Raw genomic sequence first — 17888 nt, forward strand, 5'->3', positions numbered from 1 at the left:
GCCAGGCTGTTGTTGAACTCCTGACCTCAGGTGATCCGCCTTGGCCTCCCAAAGTGCTGAGATTACAGGCGTGAGCCACCATGCCTGGCCCATAAAGTTTCTCTTATTGATATTTATTGTTTCATAGTTTTTGGTCTTCCCAATTAGAATGTAAACCCGTCAAGGATAAATATTGGATCTTATCCCTTCTAGTATTCCCTGAGATTAGCTTAGTTCCCTACACAAAGTGCACAGAAAATAATGAGAACAAGTCTACTTCTCCTTCTTCTAACACTGTCCATGGCCATATACATAATATGCACTGAGGAGATTTGCATTCCTGCATTCATTCATTCAATCTTTAATTACAGATAAAAAGCAGTGAATAATTAAGAAGCTTTTGGGGGCACCACTCTATATTTACCAGAGTTCTTGGAATGAAGAGTCTGTCCTATAGCTAGCTGAGAATATCTGTATTGATTTTACCTAACTAAATCTAAACTAACTTCTGGGGAAATTATAGTCTTCTTAAATTAAACTTGGTTCTTAAAGCTAAGGAAAACAATAATACTCATGTTCAAATTCAGAAATCTGATGAACCAACAGAAATACTTCTTGAAATACAATCCTTGTATGCTGTTACTTAAAGTCTGTAAAGATTCATTCATCTACCCTTCTATCCAATATTTACCAAATGCCTCTCATATGCATTTCAGTTCCCTGTTCTCCTGGGGCATACATTTTAGTGTGGAGAAACAGACATTACACTAAAAAAACAGAATGAACTGAATATCAAATAGTATGAAATGCCATGTAGAGAATTAAAGTCACGTCTGCTTCAGATTGTGTGACAAGAGAAGGTACAAGCCAGCTAAAATCTAAATGTCCAGAAGGAACACTCTATGTGACAAACAGGAGGAAAAGCATTCCAGATGGAGAAAACTGCCAGTGTATGGGCCACTGACCGGATTGTAGTGGTTGAGAAGGAATGATATGAGGTTGGACAAACAGGTAGCACCCAGATCATAGAGGACTTAGTAAAGCAGCTTAATTAGAAATTTAGATTTTATTCTAAGTGGAAGTTGTTTGAGGTCTTAAGCAGCAGAGTGACATGATCACTTAGGTTTTTAAAATAAAAAAAGTAAGCGATCATGTTCCACTGCTACATATGTACCCCACAAAATGAAAGCATATGCCCAGAAAAAAAATTACACAAAAATCTTCGTGGCAGATTTATATATAATAACTGAAATCTGAACACAGTCAAGGTGTCCATCAACAAGAAACAAACTGATATGTTTGTGCAATGGATTACTATTCATCAATAAAGAGAAACAAATTACTAATTCATGCAACTACATTGATGAATCTAAGAAACATACTGAGCAAAAGATGTCTTGCACAAAAGAGTATATACTTAAGTGGTTCTATTTATATGAAGTTCTAGAACAGGTAAAAATAATCTATGGTGAAAAAAATAGAAGAGTGGCTGGGTCAGGATAGAAATTATAAGGATAAAATGAGTCAATATGGTCAATATTCATAAAGCAGTTCAAACAATGTCTGGCACACAGTTAATGTAATACAATGTTTAGTAAAAATCAAATATTTTATCCCTAATAACAGATTTTTAGTCCATTTATCAAGTATCTCCTTTTTACACTGTCTTCTATATAGAGACATCTTAGCTGACAACTCAGATACTAACTAAAATAAAACCATCACCATCTCTTGTTTTGATTGGTTAATCTTGAACTTTTCCGGGCCTCTTCCATTCATGATGTCAGACATTTCTCTGAAATTTGTTGGCATTCTATTCACAGGCAAATGTTTGTTCTGCATAAACAGACATGGAAGCATCCTTCCATGTCACTATTTCTCATAAGCCTTTCTCTCATCAGAAGGAACACCTCTTTGCTAGGTGAAAGTCTTTCGGGTTCTGTCAGTCTCTACCTCACCTCCCTCTCTTTTGTCTTTCCAGTTTCCCACAGCTAATTCCGCTGACTTATTCCCTTGAAAGCTTAGCTCTATTCCAGTCCCTAGAACAGATTAACATGGGAGTCAGCTCTCTAGCAAACTCCACTTGCCCCAAGCAACTCACTCTCTGTTCCAATGATGAAGTTCCTGCATTTGAGGATCCATGTCTTGTGTGTGCCCAGTTTGCAGATATAGGCTTTATTCTCGGCCCCTGATACCAGGTTCTGAGACAGTATCTGCCAGGTACAGTAGCCTCATCCTAGGATGGAAGCTTTTCCATTCCCTGACCAATCCCTGCATTGTTGCAGCCCAGCTGACTATGAAAAGAACTCCCATATATTTTCCTAGGTTCTAAATATCACTTGCCTCAGATCTCTCATTGCAGGGTGGTGCCTGCTTTTGAAACAGTAATTCATCTTGGATTCCCTGTTATTAATCATTCGCAAAGAATACAACCAAGGACCACTATATCCATGGATTCTGTTAAATTTCCACTTTCAGGTTCAACATGTGTTCCATTATATGAGTATCATGTGTTTCTACTGCTGACTACTATAAATAATCAGCCAAGTACTATTGAATGCTAAGAAATTAAGTTTTGCCACAATTCATCATCCAGTTAAAATTGTGCCAATTTCAGTTATCATTGTTACTAGCTCAATGGCTGACACATTTTTTCTTTTCCTTTGCATTTAACAGTCTCTTGCAGTTGAACCCCATCTTAAATCAACCTGTTTCCCTCCTGTCTCAAGCTGCTTTCCCAAGGTCTGTCTCTATGCATACCTCCCCTTTTAAATTCATTTCCTCAAAAAGCACCCTTTGTTTTTTACAATAACCCTAAGATAGCTATGAATCCTTTTCTCCCACCATCCTAGATACCATCTTATGATGTTTTCATTCAGGGACTGCTGTAGGACATGAAACTTGTTTTAACACACCAGAAATTAGATACCCAAATGAGCAGTGCCTTCCCTCAAAATAGTTATGTTGGAAGCTGTTTACTTAATCTAATGGTGTCATGAATGAACAAAGCATTTATTGAATTATTTAAAACTTGCCAGTTCCATATCTTTGACCTTGTCTGAGCAAGCCAATCCTATTACTTTATAGTATTTGATCAAGGAGCACTGTCCAGGTAAATCACTGTTCTAATAATCAGGCACAACTTGCTGTTACCAAAAAATTAGGTTTACCTATAAAGGATGAAAAATTTCTATTACTGGGGATATTTTTTAAAATAGCCTCTGAAATTAACTATAAAAGTTTAAGTGTTGAGAAAAAGCATAGTTAGAATGGATTGCAACCTTTGTTTTTTTCTATATGCAATTAAGTTCTTTTTTTCAAGAAACAGTTCATGTTTTGGAAAGTGAAACCTAATTCACTATTACCAAAAAAAGAGGGGCAGAGGGAAATTCCATACTTGTAGACTACAATAAACAAACATAATACCTTCGATTTTGCAACATGGGACTTCCCCAGGAACAGCCAGCAGGTTTTGCTAAGTCAACTGTAATGTTATCCAATCAGAATTAGGGAGGGAAAATGCCTTTGCAGATAAATACGGCACACTCGCCTCACGTTTTCTGAGACATTCCTCAACTGCTTAGACATATTCTGAGCCTGCAGCAGAGGAATCTCCAGTCTCAGCACCATGAATCAAACTACCATTCTGATTTGCTGCCTTGTCTTTCTGACTCTAAGTGGCATTCAAGGTAAGGAACATCAAAGGATACTTAATTTGTAAAATGAGAAATAGGAATAGGTATAAATTCTAAAAATACAGAAATAATGTATTTGTAAAAGTTTCACTGCATGTTTATAAATAAGAGGGAAATAAATAGAGATTCCCTCAGATCATAAAACTTATGTGAATTGAAGTGAGAAAAACAAATAGAATAAGAGAAAGAGAAGGAAAAAGGGAAGGAGGACAGAAGAGATGGGGAAGAGGGAGGATAGAGAGAGAAAATGAGGGAATGCGGAGAGAGATGAGATAGATACTTCCTTACCTAACTAAGCTCAATGAACCACAGGAACAGTGTTTAAGGGTTTGACTTTATAATCAATAAGCTGCAATTCTTTTCTTCCAGATAATCAACTATTTAATCATTTACAATTGTGTTGTGATGCGATTCATTCCTCCTCAGATTAAGTGACTGTTTGCTAATATGGGGATATAGGTTCTGCTAAATACCACCAGTCTACATTAAATGTCTAACATGAACACTGTGCTAACTTTCTCTGCTGTTCCTTTCTCTTTTCCTACAGGAATACCTCTCTCAAGAACTGTACGCTGTACCTGCATCAGCATTAGTAATCAACCTGTTAATCCAAGGTCTTTAGAAAAACTTGAAATTATTCCTCCAAGTCAATTTTGTCCACATGTTGAGATCATGTGAGTGAAATCCCATCTGATTATCACTTCCCTGGTTGTAATTATATACTGTATTAAATATGTAATGATAATAACAAAAGATCAGTAAGGGTTTATGATGATTATAAAACTAATGTACAGCAAACAAAAACATGCAGAGTGCAACTTAAATGTCGGACTTCAGAACTGTGTATGCCATCTGTTTTATTGACCCAACATTGTTTTAAATATTTTCATCCCTATTTATTTCTGCAGTGCTACAATGAAAAAGAAGGGTGAGAAGAGGTGTCTGAATCCAGAATCTAAGGCCATCAAGAATTTACTGAAAGCAGTTAGCAAGGAAAGGTAGGTTTGCTTTTGCTTGCAGAATTGCTCTTAGGAAATGGCAATCTTGGGAGTCAGAAATACTTGCATTGTGGTTTGCTTTGCAATCACTGGTTTAAAAGTATGTTACCACCATGCCCTCTCCTACCTCCATTTATTTAAATGCTGAGGCACCATCTTACGTGTTAAGTATTAGAAGTTACCCTGATTACCTGTCAACCTTAAAGTACAGCTATAACTATCTAAGCAAAACTGACACATTTTCCCCAAGTCTTTCATGGCTTTAAAAAAAAAGCAGCCCCTGTAATCCATAATGAATGCATAGCAGCAGGAAAGCTCATCACATCCTTTACCTGAGGATCTTTGGGTTATCTATGAACTGAATATGTTCCAAGCAAAACCCAGTCTGAAGTCAGAGTCTGAATATCACACTTTTATGTCCCCTTTCTTTTCTTACAGGTCTAAAAGATCTCCCTAAAACCAGAGGGAAACAAAGTGCTGCCAAGAATGGACCACACAGAGGCTGCCTCTCCCATCACTTCCCTACATGGAGTATATGTCAAGCCCTAATTGTTCTTAGTTTGCAGTTCCATTAAAAGGTGACCAATCATGGTTACAAATCAGCTGCTACTACTCCTGTAGGAAGGTCAATGTTCATCATCCTAAGCTACTCAGTAATAACTCTACCCTGGCACTATAACGTAAGCTGTACTGCGGTGCTATGTTCTTAGTGGATGTGCCAAGTCCTAACCCTGCTTCCGGTATTTCCCTCACCTTTCCCATCTTCCAAGGGTACTAAGGAATCTTTCTGCTTTGGGGTTTATCAGAATTCTCAGAATCTCAAATAACTAAAAGGCAATCAAAATGATAATACAATCTGCTTTTTAAAGAATGCCCTTTACTTCATGGACTTCCACTGCCATCCTCCCAAGGGGCCCATATTCTTTCAGTGGCTACCTACATACAATTCCAAATACATACAGGAAGGTAGAAACATCTGAAAATGTATGTAAATATTCTTATTTAATGAAAGACTGTACAAAGTAGAAGTCTTAGATGTATATATTTCCTATATTGTTTTCAGTGTACATGGAATAACTTATGTAATTATGTACTATGTATCAACAAGTAACAGGAAAATTTTAAAAATACAGATAGATATATGCTCTGCATGTTATGTAAGATAAATGTGTTGAATGGTTTTCAAAATAAAAATGAAGTACTCTCCTGGAAATATTGAGAAAGACTATCTAAATGTTGAAAGACCAAAAGGTTAATAAAGTAATTATTAACTAAGATGAAGTGTCTTGTGTGTCACTTGGTTGGGATATTTATTTCATAAGAAATTTAGATTGGAGAATCCATGGCCTGGAGAGGAAGACGGGATGGGCAGAAGACAAATGAGTTGGAGAATTACCACTCTCTCTCCTTCCAACTGTAATCTTCTGAAAGGCTCATCATATAAGATCCTACAGAACTAATGTAGCATAACAGAGCTTGGCCTAATCTCCAAACCCCTATAGTCAGATTTCTTTTTTTTTTTCTTTCAATCTCATTTTTTTAGACACAGGGTCTTCCTCTGAGTGCAGTGGTGCAATCATAGCTCAGTGCAGCCTCAAACTCCTGGGCTCAAGTAATCCTCTGACCTCAGCCTCCAGAGAAGCTGGAATTACAAGTGCAAGCCACCACATCCAGCCCAATAGCCAAATTTCTCTAAGATGTCTCCACTTGAATATCCCATAGGAACTTTAAACTCCGAATTAATTCTCCTCTCCCTGAGATCTGTTTCTCCCCCTCTATTCTATGTCCTAGTTTAATTGTACCATCATCCAATCAGTTTCCCAAACTAGAAACCTAGGAGTAATTCTATACTACTTCTTCCTCCCCTCCCACATCCAATTACTTACTAAGAAGATCTTCACAATACATTTAGTTGGCAAATTATTAGCATCTAGAATATGCAAAGAATCTCCATAGATCAAAAAGGAAAAGACAAGGCTGGGTGCGGTGGTTCATGCCTGTAATCTCAGCACTTTGGGAGGCCAAGGCAGGAGGATTGCCTGGGCTCAGGAGTTTCAGACCAGCCTGGCAACACAGTGAGACCCGGTCTCTACCAAATTTTTCTTTTAAGCTACTCAGGAGACTGAGGCAGGAGGATCACCTGAGCCCAGGGGTCTGGGGTTACAGTGAGCTATGACTGCACCACTGCACTCCAGCTTGGGCAACCGAGTGAGACCTCATCTCTAAAAGAAAAAAAAAAAAGAAACAGAAGTGAGTAAGAATTTAGAATTTCACAAAAGCATAAGCCCCTAACATGCAAATATGTTCAACCTCATTTGTAATCAAGGAAATGTACATTCAAATCATTATGAAATAACATTTCACACCACTAAACTGGCAAAACTTTTAAAGTTAGATAATAGCAAGCATTACCAAGGATGCAAGGCAATGAGGAATGCGCTTCCACTGCTGATGAAAGAAAAAATAGCTATGACTACTCTGCAAAACAGTTTGGCATTATCTCGTAAAGCTAAACACTGGCATACCTCATGCTCCAGCAATTCTACTCCTCTGTATATACCACAGATACTCTTGCAGGTATTTTTTTTTTTTTTTTTTCGAGACGGGGTCTTGCTCTGTCACCCAGGCTGGAGTGCAGTGGCACGATCTCAACTCACTGCAACCTCTGCCTCCTGGGTTCAAGTGGTTCTCCTGCCTCAGCCTCCTGAGTAGCTGGGACTACAGGCACACGCCACTATACTCAGCTAATTTTTGTATTTTTAGTAGAGACGGGATTTCACCATGTTGTCCAGGATGGTCTAGATCTCCTGACCTCGTAATCCACCCGCCTCAGCCTCCCAAAGTGCTAGGACTACAAGCGTAAGCCACCGTGCCTGGCCAAGAACTGCTTTTTTATCAGATTGAATTTTTTTTATTTAATGAGCTTCAATGTACAGTACACTGATCATCTTCCCAGAAACAATAAAATCTGTTGTAGTATAATTTTAACACAGTTCATTCAATTGCAAGTACATAGTTTAATTTTTAATAACGACTGTATTTAAAAACTAACTCACATAATTCATGAAAATCTAACCATTAGCTCTCCCTAGCCAATATGAGCCATCAGCAGAATAGTACTGCCTTTATTCCCTGTAAATATTCTACTTTTCTTTTTTACTCCTTTCCTGGGTATTCCAAAAACACACTTAGTTCTAATCTTTTTTATATTTTTCATCTTTTGGTGGGGCCATTTTTTTTTCCCATGACTTCATTGGATTACTTCCTTTCTGGAATATGTTCTTTTTTTTTTCTTTTTTCTTGAGATGGGGTCTCACTCTGTCACCCAGGCTGGAGTGCAAATGGCGTGATCTCGGCTCACTGCAACCTCCACCTCCCAGGCTCAAGCAATCCTCTCACCTCAGCCTTCCAAGTAGCTAGGACCACAGGCATGTGCCACCACACCTGCTAATTTTTTGGGGGCATTTTTGGTAGATAATACAAATATGAGGCTTCACCAGGTTGACCAGGCTCGTCTCGAACTTCCGAGCTCAGGCGATCTACCCACCTCGGCCTCCCAAAATGCTGGGGTTATAGGCACGAGCCACCATGCTCGGCTCTGGCATATGTTCTCCATTTGCTTTGTTCAGATTCCCTTTTATGTGGCAATGTAAAACACAGTAAACTTGGCATTCCATTCGTAGCACAGGGAGACTTTTCATGGCATGCTACTTTGTATTTAATACTTCTTGAAATTTTTCTTTCCAACTTTTATTTTAGGTTCAGGGAGTACACATGCAGGTTTGTTACATGGGTAAATTGTGTGTTGTGGGGGTATGGTGTATAGATTATTTCATCACCCAGGTAATAAGCATAGTACCAGACAGGTCGTTTTTGGATCTTCATCTTCCTCCTAACCCCCACTGTCAAGTAGGTCCCAGTATCTATTGTTCCCTTCTTTGTGTCCATGGGTACTCAATGTTTAGTTCCCACTTATAAGTGAGAACATGCAGTATTTGGTTTTCTGTTCATGTGTTAATTCGTTTAGAGTGATGGCCTCCAGCTTCATCTGTATTGCTGCAAAGGACATGATTTTGTTCTTTTTTAGTATTCCATAGTGTATATGTACCACATTTTCTTTATGAAGTCCACCGTTGATGGGCATCTAGGTTGGTTCCATGTCTTTGCTATTGTGAATAGAGCTGTGATGACATACGTGTGCACGTGTCTTTATGGTAGAATGATTTACATTTCTTTCGGCATATACCCAGTTATGGGATTGCTGGGTTGAATGGTAGTTCTATTTGAAGTTCCTTGAGAAATCTCCAAGCTGCTTCTCAAAGTGGCTGAACTAATCAGTACCTCTTTCAGTGATAGGAAGTTAAAACCAGGTAGGAAAGATGGTCTTGAATTGCCAATGCCACCCCTCTCCCTTTCCCTGGCAGTGGCCATGTGGCACAGAAAGATAGTCTGTGTGCTTGGGGGAACCCAGTGCTGCTCTGTCAGAGTGGAAAGCAAAATTAGGCTGAACTCAGTTGATGCTGATGGAGGGAGCATTTAGACCAGCCCTAGGCAAAGGGGAATCACCCATCCTAGTGGTTAGAAGTCGAGTTTTGGCAAGTCTTGCCTCCGCTGGCTACAGTGCTCTGGGGTCCTAAATAAATCTGAAAGGCAGTCTAGGCCACAAGGATTGCAACTCCTAGGCAGTCCTAATGCTGTGCTGAAGAGCCAGTGGACTTCGGGGGTGCACAACCTAGTTGGGGGAACATGACCTAGTGAGACACCAACCAGGGCAGCACAGAGAGTGCTTGCACCGCTCTTCCCAATCCCAGGCAACACAGCTCACAGCAATAAAAGTGACTCCTTCCTTCTGCTTGAGGAAAGGGAAGAGTAAAGAGGACTTTGTCTTTCAACTTGGATACCAGTTCAGCCACAGTAGGACAGGGTGCTGGGCAGAGTCATGAGGCCCCTAATCAAGGCCCTAGATCCTGGACGACATTTCTAGACATGCCCTGGGCCAGAAGGGAATCTGCTGCCTTGAAGGGAAGGACCCAGTGCTGGTAGGATTCACCACCTGCTGACTGAAGAGCCCTTGGGCCCTGAATAACCAGCAGCAATACCCAGGTAGTACACAGTGGGCCTTGGGTGAGACTCAGACAGGCTGGCTTTAGGTGAGACCCAGCACATTCCCAACTGTGGTGGTTATAGTGAGAGATTCCTTCTGCTTGAGAAAAGTAGAAGGAAAAGTAAAGGGGACTTTTTCTTGAAGATAGGTACCAGCTCAGCCACAGTGGAGCAGAGCACCAAGCGGGCTCTTGGGTCCCCAATTCCAGCCTTGGCTTAGATGGCATTTCTGGACCTGCCCTGGGCCAGAGGGCAGCTCACTGCCCTGAAAGGTGAGTCCCAGGCTGGGCAGCATTCACCATAAGCAGACTGAAGAGCCCTTGGGTCTTAAGTGAACATTGGTGGTAGGTAGCCTGGCAGTACATCCCATGGGCCTGTGGTGACGGGCATGAATAAAAGGCTCCTCTGCCTCTGGAAAGGGGAGGGAGGAATGGGAAAGACTTTGTCTCATAGTTTGAGCGTCAGCTTAGACACAACAGAATAGTAGATATCTAAGGTTTTTTGACTCCAGTCCCTGGCTCCCAGACAGCATCTCTGTGCCCATCTGGTGCCTGGGAAAACTTGCTGCTTGCAGGGAAGGATATAAGCCTGGCTGACTTTTCCACATGCTGATGGTAGAGCTGCAGGGCCTTGAGCAAACACAGATGGTAGCCAGGCAGTGGTTATAGTAACATGCCTTGGGTGAGACCCAGTGCTGTGCTGGCTTCAGGTCTGACCCAGCACAATGCCAGTGGTGGTAGCCACAGGGGTGCTTAGTGTCACCCCAACCCCAGCCCCAAGCAGCTCAGCACAGAGACAGAGACTTCATTTGTTTAGGAGAAACTAAGGGAAGAGAACAAGAGTCCGCCTGGTAATCCAGAGAATTCTTCCAAATCTTATCTAAGACCACCAAGGAGGTATCTCTTTGAGTCTGCAAGAACTACAGTATTACTGGGCTTTGGGTATTCCTAATGCAAATATGGCTTACACAGCAACGCTCAAGTATCTTCAAATATCTGGAAATACGTCTGGCAGCAAACTTTTCAATGGAAACCTTACAGGCCAGGATAGAATGGCATAACATATTTAAAGTGCTGAAGAAAAAGCATTTAACCTAGAATGGTATATCCAGTGAAAATATCCTTTAGACATGAAGGAGAAATAAAGACTTTCCAAACTCATTCTATAAGGCCAGTATTAACCCTGATACCAAAATCAAAGACACATCAAAAAAGAAAACAACAGGCCAGTATCTCTCATGAATATTGATGCAAAAATCCTCAATAAAATACTAACAAACCTAGGCCAGGCATTGTGCCTATAATCCCAGGCCAGGCTTGTGCCTATAGTCCCAGCACTCTAGGAAGCCAAGGCCAGAGGATCGCCTGAGCCCAGGAGTTCAAGACTAGACTGACCAACATGGCAAAAACCCATCTCTACAAAAAAATACAAAAATTAGCTGGGCATGGTGGCGCATGCCTATGGTCCCAGCTACTTGAGAGGCTGAGGTCGGAGGATTGTTTGAGCCAGGTTGAGGCTGTAGTGAGCCATAATCATGCCATTGCACTCAAGTCTAGGCAACAGAGTAAGGCCGTGTCTCAACAAACCAAAGCAAATCAAACCTTGTATACATATAAGCTCACTAGGCCAGAGCTTAATACATTTACATTTAAAGTAATTACTGATAAGGAAGGTTTTACTTTGACTTTCAGCTACTGAATTTTTTAAGAGTCTTATTTTTCTGTTCCTCAATTTCTCCATTACTGCCTTTTTTGGTATGTAGCTGAATTTTTAGAGTGTACTGTTTTGAGTCCCTTCTTTCCTTTTCTGTATATTTTTAGTTATTCTCTTACCGGTTACTTTGGGGATTACATCCTAAACTTGTAACATCCTAGTTTGAATACCACCTTAGTTTCAACAGTAAACAAACACACTCTGCTCCTATACATCTGCATCCTTCCCCTTTGACAATTATTATTGTCACAGATTACAGCACTGTGTGCCCATTAATACATATTTATAATTATTGTTTTATGCATTTTTTAATTCATGTAGGAAAAATGAGGAGCTACAAACCAAAAGTGCAATAATACTGGTTTTTATATTACCTACATAGTTACCTTTACCAGTATTATTCCTTCATATGGCTTTGAGTTAGTATCCTTTCATTTCAGCCTGCAGGACTGCCTTCAATATGTTGTGGAGAGCAAGTCTACTAGTAAAAAACTCCCCCTAGCTTCTGTCTATTTATGTCTTCATTTCTTTTTCATTCTTGAAGAGTGGTTTTGCCAGATATAGAATTCTTCATTGACAGATTATTTTTTCTTTCAGCACTTTAAACATGTTGTTTCACTGCCCTCTTGCCTCCTTGGTTTCTGATAAGAAATCAGCTGTTAATGTTATCTAGGATCCCTTGGATGTATATGATGAATCACTTCACCTGCTGCTTTCAAGATTCTTTGTCTCTTAAGGTTTGACAGCTTGACTATTATGTATCTCAGTGTGGATCTTTTTGAGTTTAACTTGCTTGGAGTTCACTGAGCTTCTTGATTCATGTATATTCATATGTTTCATTGGATTTTGGAAGTTTTCAGTAATTATTTCTGTGAATAGTCTTCTGTCCCTTTCTCTCTCTTCTCCTTCTGAAACTCATATTATGCATGTATTAGTCCACTTGATGGTGTCTCATAGGTCTCTTCGGCTCTGTTCACTTTTCTTTTTTTTTTTTTTTTTTTTGAGACGGAGTCTCGCTCTGTCGCCCAGGCTGGAGTGCAGTGGCCAGATCTCAGCTCACTGCAAGCTCCGCCTCCCGGGTTCACGCCATTCTCCTGCCTCAGCCTCCCGAGTAGCTGGGACCACAGGCGCCGCCACCTCGCCCGGCTAATTTTTTGTGTTTTTAGTAGAGACGGGGTTTCGCCGTGTTAGCCAGGATGGTCTCGATCTCCTGACCTTGTGATCCGCCTGTCTCGGCCTCCCAAAGTGCTGGGATTACAGGCTTGAGCCACCGCGCCCGGCCCACTTTTCTTCATTATTTTTTCTTTCTACTTCTCAGCCTTGAAAATTTCAATTACCCTATCTTCAGATTTGCAGATTCTTTTTTCTGCTGGCTCAGAACTGCTGCTGAACCCATCGATTAAATTTTTTCACTTCAGTTTTGCACTTTTCCGCTCCATCATTTCTATTTGGTTCCTTTTTTATAATTTCTATCCCTTTATTGTTATTCTCATTTTGTCTGGTTTTCTTTGGTTTTTTGTACATGATTTCCTTTAGCTCTTTGAGTATATCTAAGACAGCTGATTTAATATCTTGGTCTAGTAAGTCCAAAGACTGTGCTTCCTCAGGGACCTCACCTTAACTTAACTACCTCTGTGAAAACCCTATCTCTAAATACAGTCAACTTCTGAGGTACTGGCGGTTAGGTTTTCAACATAAGCATTTGGTGGGGGAGCACAATTCAGCCCCTAACTTGCATTTTCTTTTTTTTTTTAATTATGAAAGAAATTAATTTAACAAAATGGAAAAAGCAAATATTTTCACTAAAAATGCATTGGAGCTTCCTAATCAAAATATGTAAAGAACTGACAGATATTTACAAGGTCAATACTCCGACTCTACTTGACGAGTGGTCTTGAAAAGGTAGGAAATGAAGACATTAAACCAATACAAAGTAAAATATCAATTTGTAAAGAAAAGGGAATTAACACTAGTCTCTAGTGCCAATTTTCACATGCTAAATGAACAAAAGTAAATAAAATGACAAGAGGATTGTGAAACAGATACATCTACATACTGATAGCCCAATCTTTCTGGCAAGCAATCTGTCAAAATGTTACAGAAGATACAGAAACGTTTTTAACCCTTGTCCCTATAGTTCCAAAGATGAGAAATATCCCCAGAGAGTAAAATCTTTTTTAAAACAGTAAGAGCACTGTTGTATTACTGAGACATTATTGGAAACAACTCAAAGACACAGCACTGAGAATGAAGAGGCTAGAAATATGAGAACATTTTACAAATATATAAACTATGTAGACACAAGGAAATGTTCAAGTAAAACAAGATTAAAGACTGGGGTCAAGGGGCAGATGTATATACAGGGGGGTGTGTGTGTGTATAAATCTCATGTCATTCCCTTAGTTAAAATTCTGCAGTGTCGCCTCCCCACATAGAGATTCACAAGGCACTTCATCATGTTGTTCCTGTCACATTTCTAGACCAATTTCTCACCACTCCATTATTCATTCTACCCTCCACCCTTGCTAAAGTACTTGCAGCTTCTCAAATTTGGCATTCCTTCTCCCGCCTCTTGCTTAGAATATTCCCCCACCTTCTTCTTGTAACAAATTCCAGCCAATTCTCCCTTTCAGACCTAACTCAGACAGCTGTGTCTGACCTAACTGTGTCTCCCTTTCAGACCTAACCCACCAGCCAGAGTTGTGCACTTCTCTGTACCTCCAATTATTCTGTACAATCCTTTATCATACCACTTCTTCTATAATAAGTGTTAATGTACATGCTGTTTTCCCCCACTGAACCGTGAGCTCCTTGAGGAAATCATTGTTCATATATGTGTCCTCAGAGTCTAGAACCATAAGAATAAAAGTTTCGTGAATGAAGTGAATGATAAACAGTAAATGAAGATTTTTAAGAATGTGGATTTTTTTCTTGTAAAATTACTTACATAGGCAATTTTAAAGTGCCATTTTAAATAAATATGGATATTTTAAGTATAAACATTTTCTTTTCAGGATAATTTTTCTTCAGGTTAGTCAGCAGCTTCTTAATGGCTGTTGTTACATATCATCAGACTATAAGCTGACTTGCCTAAAGTCACTAAGCAAAAATGTTATTGTCAACATTTTGGGAAACTTGTCCTTTACATGATGTCCTTAACATGCTCTCTCAAAATTGTTTATTCACAAACCTAACCCAGTCCTTCAGTTTTACATGAGAAATATAAACCAAGAAGTCAGATAATAAGATTAGCAAAGAAAGAACTTTATCCTTTCTCTTAGTGATTTAGAGGCAGACAGGATGTAAAACCTTCCACAGCTAGGATTTGCCTGCATGTAACCTAGCATGTTGTATTTAGGAAGGAAGAAATGACTCCCTGAGTGAGGAGAGGAGAGGGAAAAAAAAAAAAGTAAAATGTTCTCTTGGGGCAGAAGACTTTCAATCAATAAATCCCTTTCTAGTCAGTTTAGTACTAACAGCTGCCGAGAGGAGGGGAAGTCCACACTGAGGGAAACTCAAACAGGCCTGGAGGTTTCTTTATGAGAGAAACTTCTCCTCTCACAAGTAAAAAAGGAAGGCTCTTATCGTCCCCGCGACAGTTAGTCACCCTGGATAATTAAACAGAACACCTCGATTCCACAACCAAAAAGATTCAAGGCGGAGGCTGGGCTACACCCGTGAAAACTAAGAATTCCGCTTGGTAAAGTTCTTTGGGGTCACATTAGCATTTGGATCCCCTACGGACACAGAACTGGAATTTTTCAAGGCACAGGAAGTTAAAATTCTTGTCCAAAAAGGAATTGGTAACTGCTGATTTCAACTCTAGATCATCCTTGGCTCCATTCCCAGGGCTGTGAGAAAGGCCTGCAACATCCTCTCACCAGGTTTCTGTTTCTCCTAAAAGCCTTGTCTAGCCATAAATGCAATGATCAATGGGATTTTCTCCTTCCTGCTGCCTGCTTCCTGAGAGAAGGTGGCTGCTCTCAGACGTTGCATGACAAGTTCCTAAACGAAGCCCAGGAAACTAGTGTCTGGACAGGCCTGAGCTGAGAGCAGCGGCCCCAGCCTGCTCGGAGGGGCCCTACCCTACCATGGCAGAACAGTTTCAACATGAAGCAGGGTCAGGCGAGAGAAGCCTTCCCATTCCGCTTGCTACCTCAGAAAATCAGCCGCTTTTTGGGTAATAAATAAGATCTGGCCTCAGTGACTCCTAACTGACCCCCACACCTCCTTTCTCTTATCCCAAGGGCCTTTGTCCCAGTCACTGAAGTCCACGGCCCAGGGTTACCCCGAAGCCCAGTGCCCTGGCCCTTCTGGGGCCGTCCTTACCTGCTGGCCTCACCCAAGCCTCGTGTGAAACCTGCAAAACAGGCCTCTCTGCTCATGGCCACCGCCCCTGAGAACCTTCCCACCCACCCCCAAAAGCACCGCCATCTCGGCTGGGGAGGCTGCGGGCCGCTCAGGGGACAGAGAGGAGCGATCCCGAAGGCACAACCACTACCTTTTGCCCCCAAAGTGCTTCTCTTCGCCTCCGGCTGGATCAGCACTGGCAGCAAAGGTACCCAGTGGTACCACGAGCAGCACCAGCGAGCGTTGAGAGCTCCGGATACAACCTCCTCACGAAAGAAGGTTCTGGAAGACCGGTTGGCTGGGCATGCGCAGTACATGCACCTCGGGCCCGGCTGAGGTCACTGCGTGTGAGGCCCCTGGAGCCAGGCAGCCCTTTGCAGACCCTGTCCAACTTCCAGAACTGCCGTGCCAGCTCCCAGCTCCTTCCCTCGTGTGTGTGCGCTTGCTGGGTGCCAGGCACCGTGTTCAGCACCATGCTCAGACGGGGACCCTCGCAGGCCTTCCTTGCCTATTGGCGGAAGGAAATGTTAACCATAGGGTCGCAAGGAAACGTAGCGTTGCCGCGGACACGGGCTCAGCGAGGTCTCTGTAAGTGTGCCGTGAGAGCTCCCCTGGGGTTCAGGGAAGTCTTCCCAGGGAAATGATGCTGGCCTGGGTAACTATGGTAAATAACTGCTATGCAGGAGGGCAGGAATGAGGAGCAGGCACAGTCTCTCCAGGCGGAAGAATGGCATGAGCAAAAACAGTGCCATGGGAAGGAGCATTGTCCCCTTTGAAAACTGAGAGAAGGGCCGGGTGCAGTGGCTCACGCCTGCAGTCGCAGCACTTTGGGAAGCCTAAGCCGGCAGATCACCTGAGGTCAGGAGTTCGAGACCAGCCTAGGCAACATGGCGAAACCCCATCTCTACGAAAAATACAGAAATTAGCCCGGCATGGCGGCGGGTGCCTGTAATCCCAGTTACCTGGGAGGCTGAGGCAGGAAAATCGCTTGAACCTGGGAGATGAAGGTTGCGGTGAGCTGAGACTGCACCATTACACTCCAGCCTGGGCAAAAAGAGCAAAACTCCGTCTCAGAGAGAAGAGAAAAGAAAAGAAAAAAGAGAAGAAAATAAAAGAAAAGAAGAGGGGACAGGAGGGGAAGGAGAAGGAGAAAAGAAAAAACTGAGAGAAGACAAAATGATGGGAGCAGAGAGCTGTGCAAGAAGAGGCTGGAAAGGAGGGTAGCACCGACAGTGCTGGGTCTTAGTTTTTATCCTAAGAAATTTCCTTCCTCCTTTCTTTGCTGGAAAGAACAGCCACAAGTCCTGTGATGCTTTGCAGTCGACAAGCTGTCCTTGGCATTAATCTTAACACTCCGTGAGGTCTAATAATTTTCTTAAATGAGGGAGATGAGGCTCACAAAAATTATGTATTTTGCACACAGTCATTAAGTAGTAAAGCAGGAACGTGAACCTATCTCCACTCTATGCATTGCCACAGTCAGTACCAAAACTAAGCATGAGCAAATGGATAAGCTGTATCAATGGTCACCACATGTTTTCTTCAAAAAGAATTCTGTAATTCCATTTAAGTATTAATAATCTGTATAGAAGCCAGTCAAAAAATGTGCACCATGTGACATAAAATGCTAGTATCCATTTTCCTCCAATTCTACAGCATGCATTGTCATGAGAGGAGGGGTAAATTGCTCCCAAGGGGGACAAAAATCGGTTCTCGGAGAGCTAAAAAATCTTAGATATTACAATGACTAGTGGCCTACCAAACTTCAACCCTACCCAACAAAATCTTATTTCTTAGCGTTTGATTTCTCTCTTTAGGAAGAAATTAATTTTAGTTTTCATTTAGCTGAGTCCATAATGAAAAAAGTTAAGAAACATTGTTTTACAATAATGAAATCTCCAGTCTTTAGCTAGTCAACCAAAATAAAGATCACATTTCTTAACTTCCCCTACAGCTAGGTGTAGCCATGTGATTAAGGCCTGCCCCCTTAGGAGGTGATAGAAAATGATAAGTACAACTTCTAGGATGTCTACAAAGGAGGGACATGCCC

General features: G+C 41.4%; 1 protein-coding gene across 1 annotated transcript; it reads left to right on the forward strand.

The window, feature by feature from the left end:
- Positions 1 to 3541: 3541 nt before the first annotated feature.
- Positions 3542 to 5947, forward strand: CXCL10 (C-X-C motif chemokine ligand 10). The gene is made up of 4 exons (XM_005555010.3): positions 3542 to 3668; positions 4222 to 4348; positions 4583 to 4672; positions 5111 to 5947. Exons 1-4 carry the CDS (start codon positions 3608 to 3610, stop codon positions 5127 to 5129), a joined length of 297 nt encoding a protein of 98 aa, XP_005555067.1. The 5' UTR covers positions 3542 to 3607; the 3' UTR covers positions 5130 to 5947.
- Positions 5948 to 17888: the final 11941 nt, after the last annotated feature.

The sequence above is a fragment of the Macaca fascicularis genome, chromosome 5 (assembly GCF_037993035.2).
Source record: "Macaca fascicularis isolate 582-1 chromosome 5, T2T-MFA8v1.1".
NCBI lineage: Eukaryota > Metazoa > Chordata > Mammalia > Primates > Cercopithecidae > Macaca > Macaca fascicularis.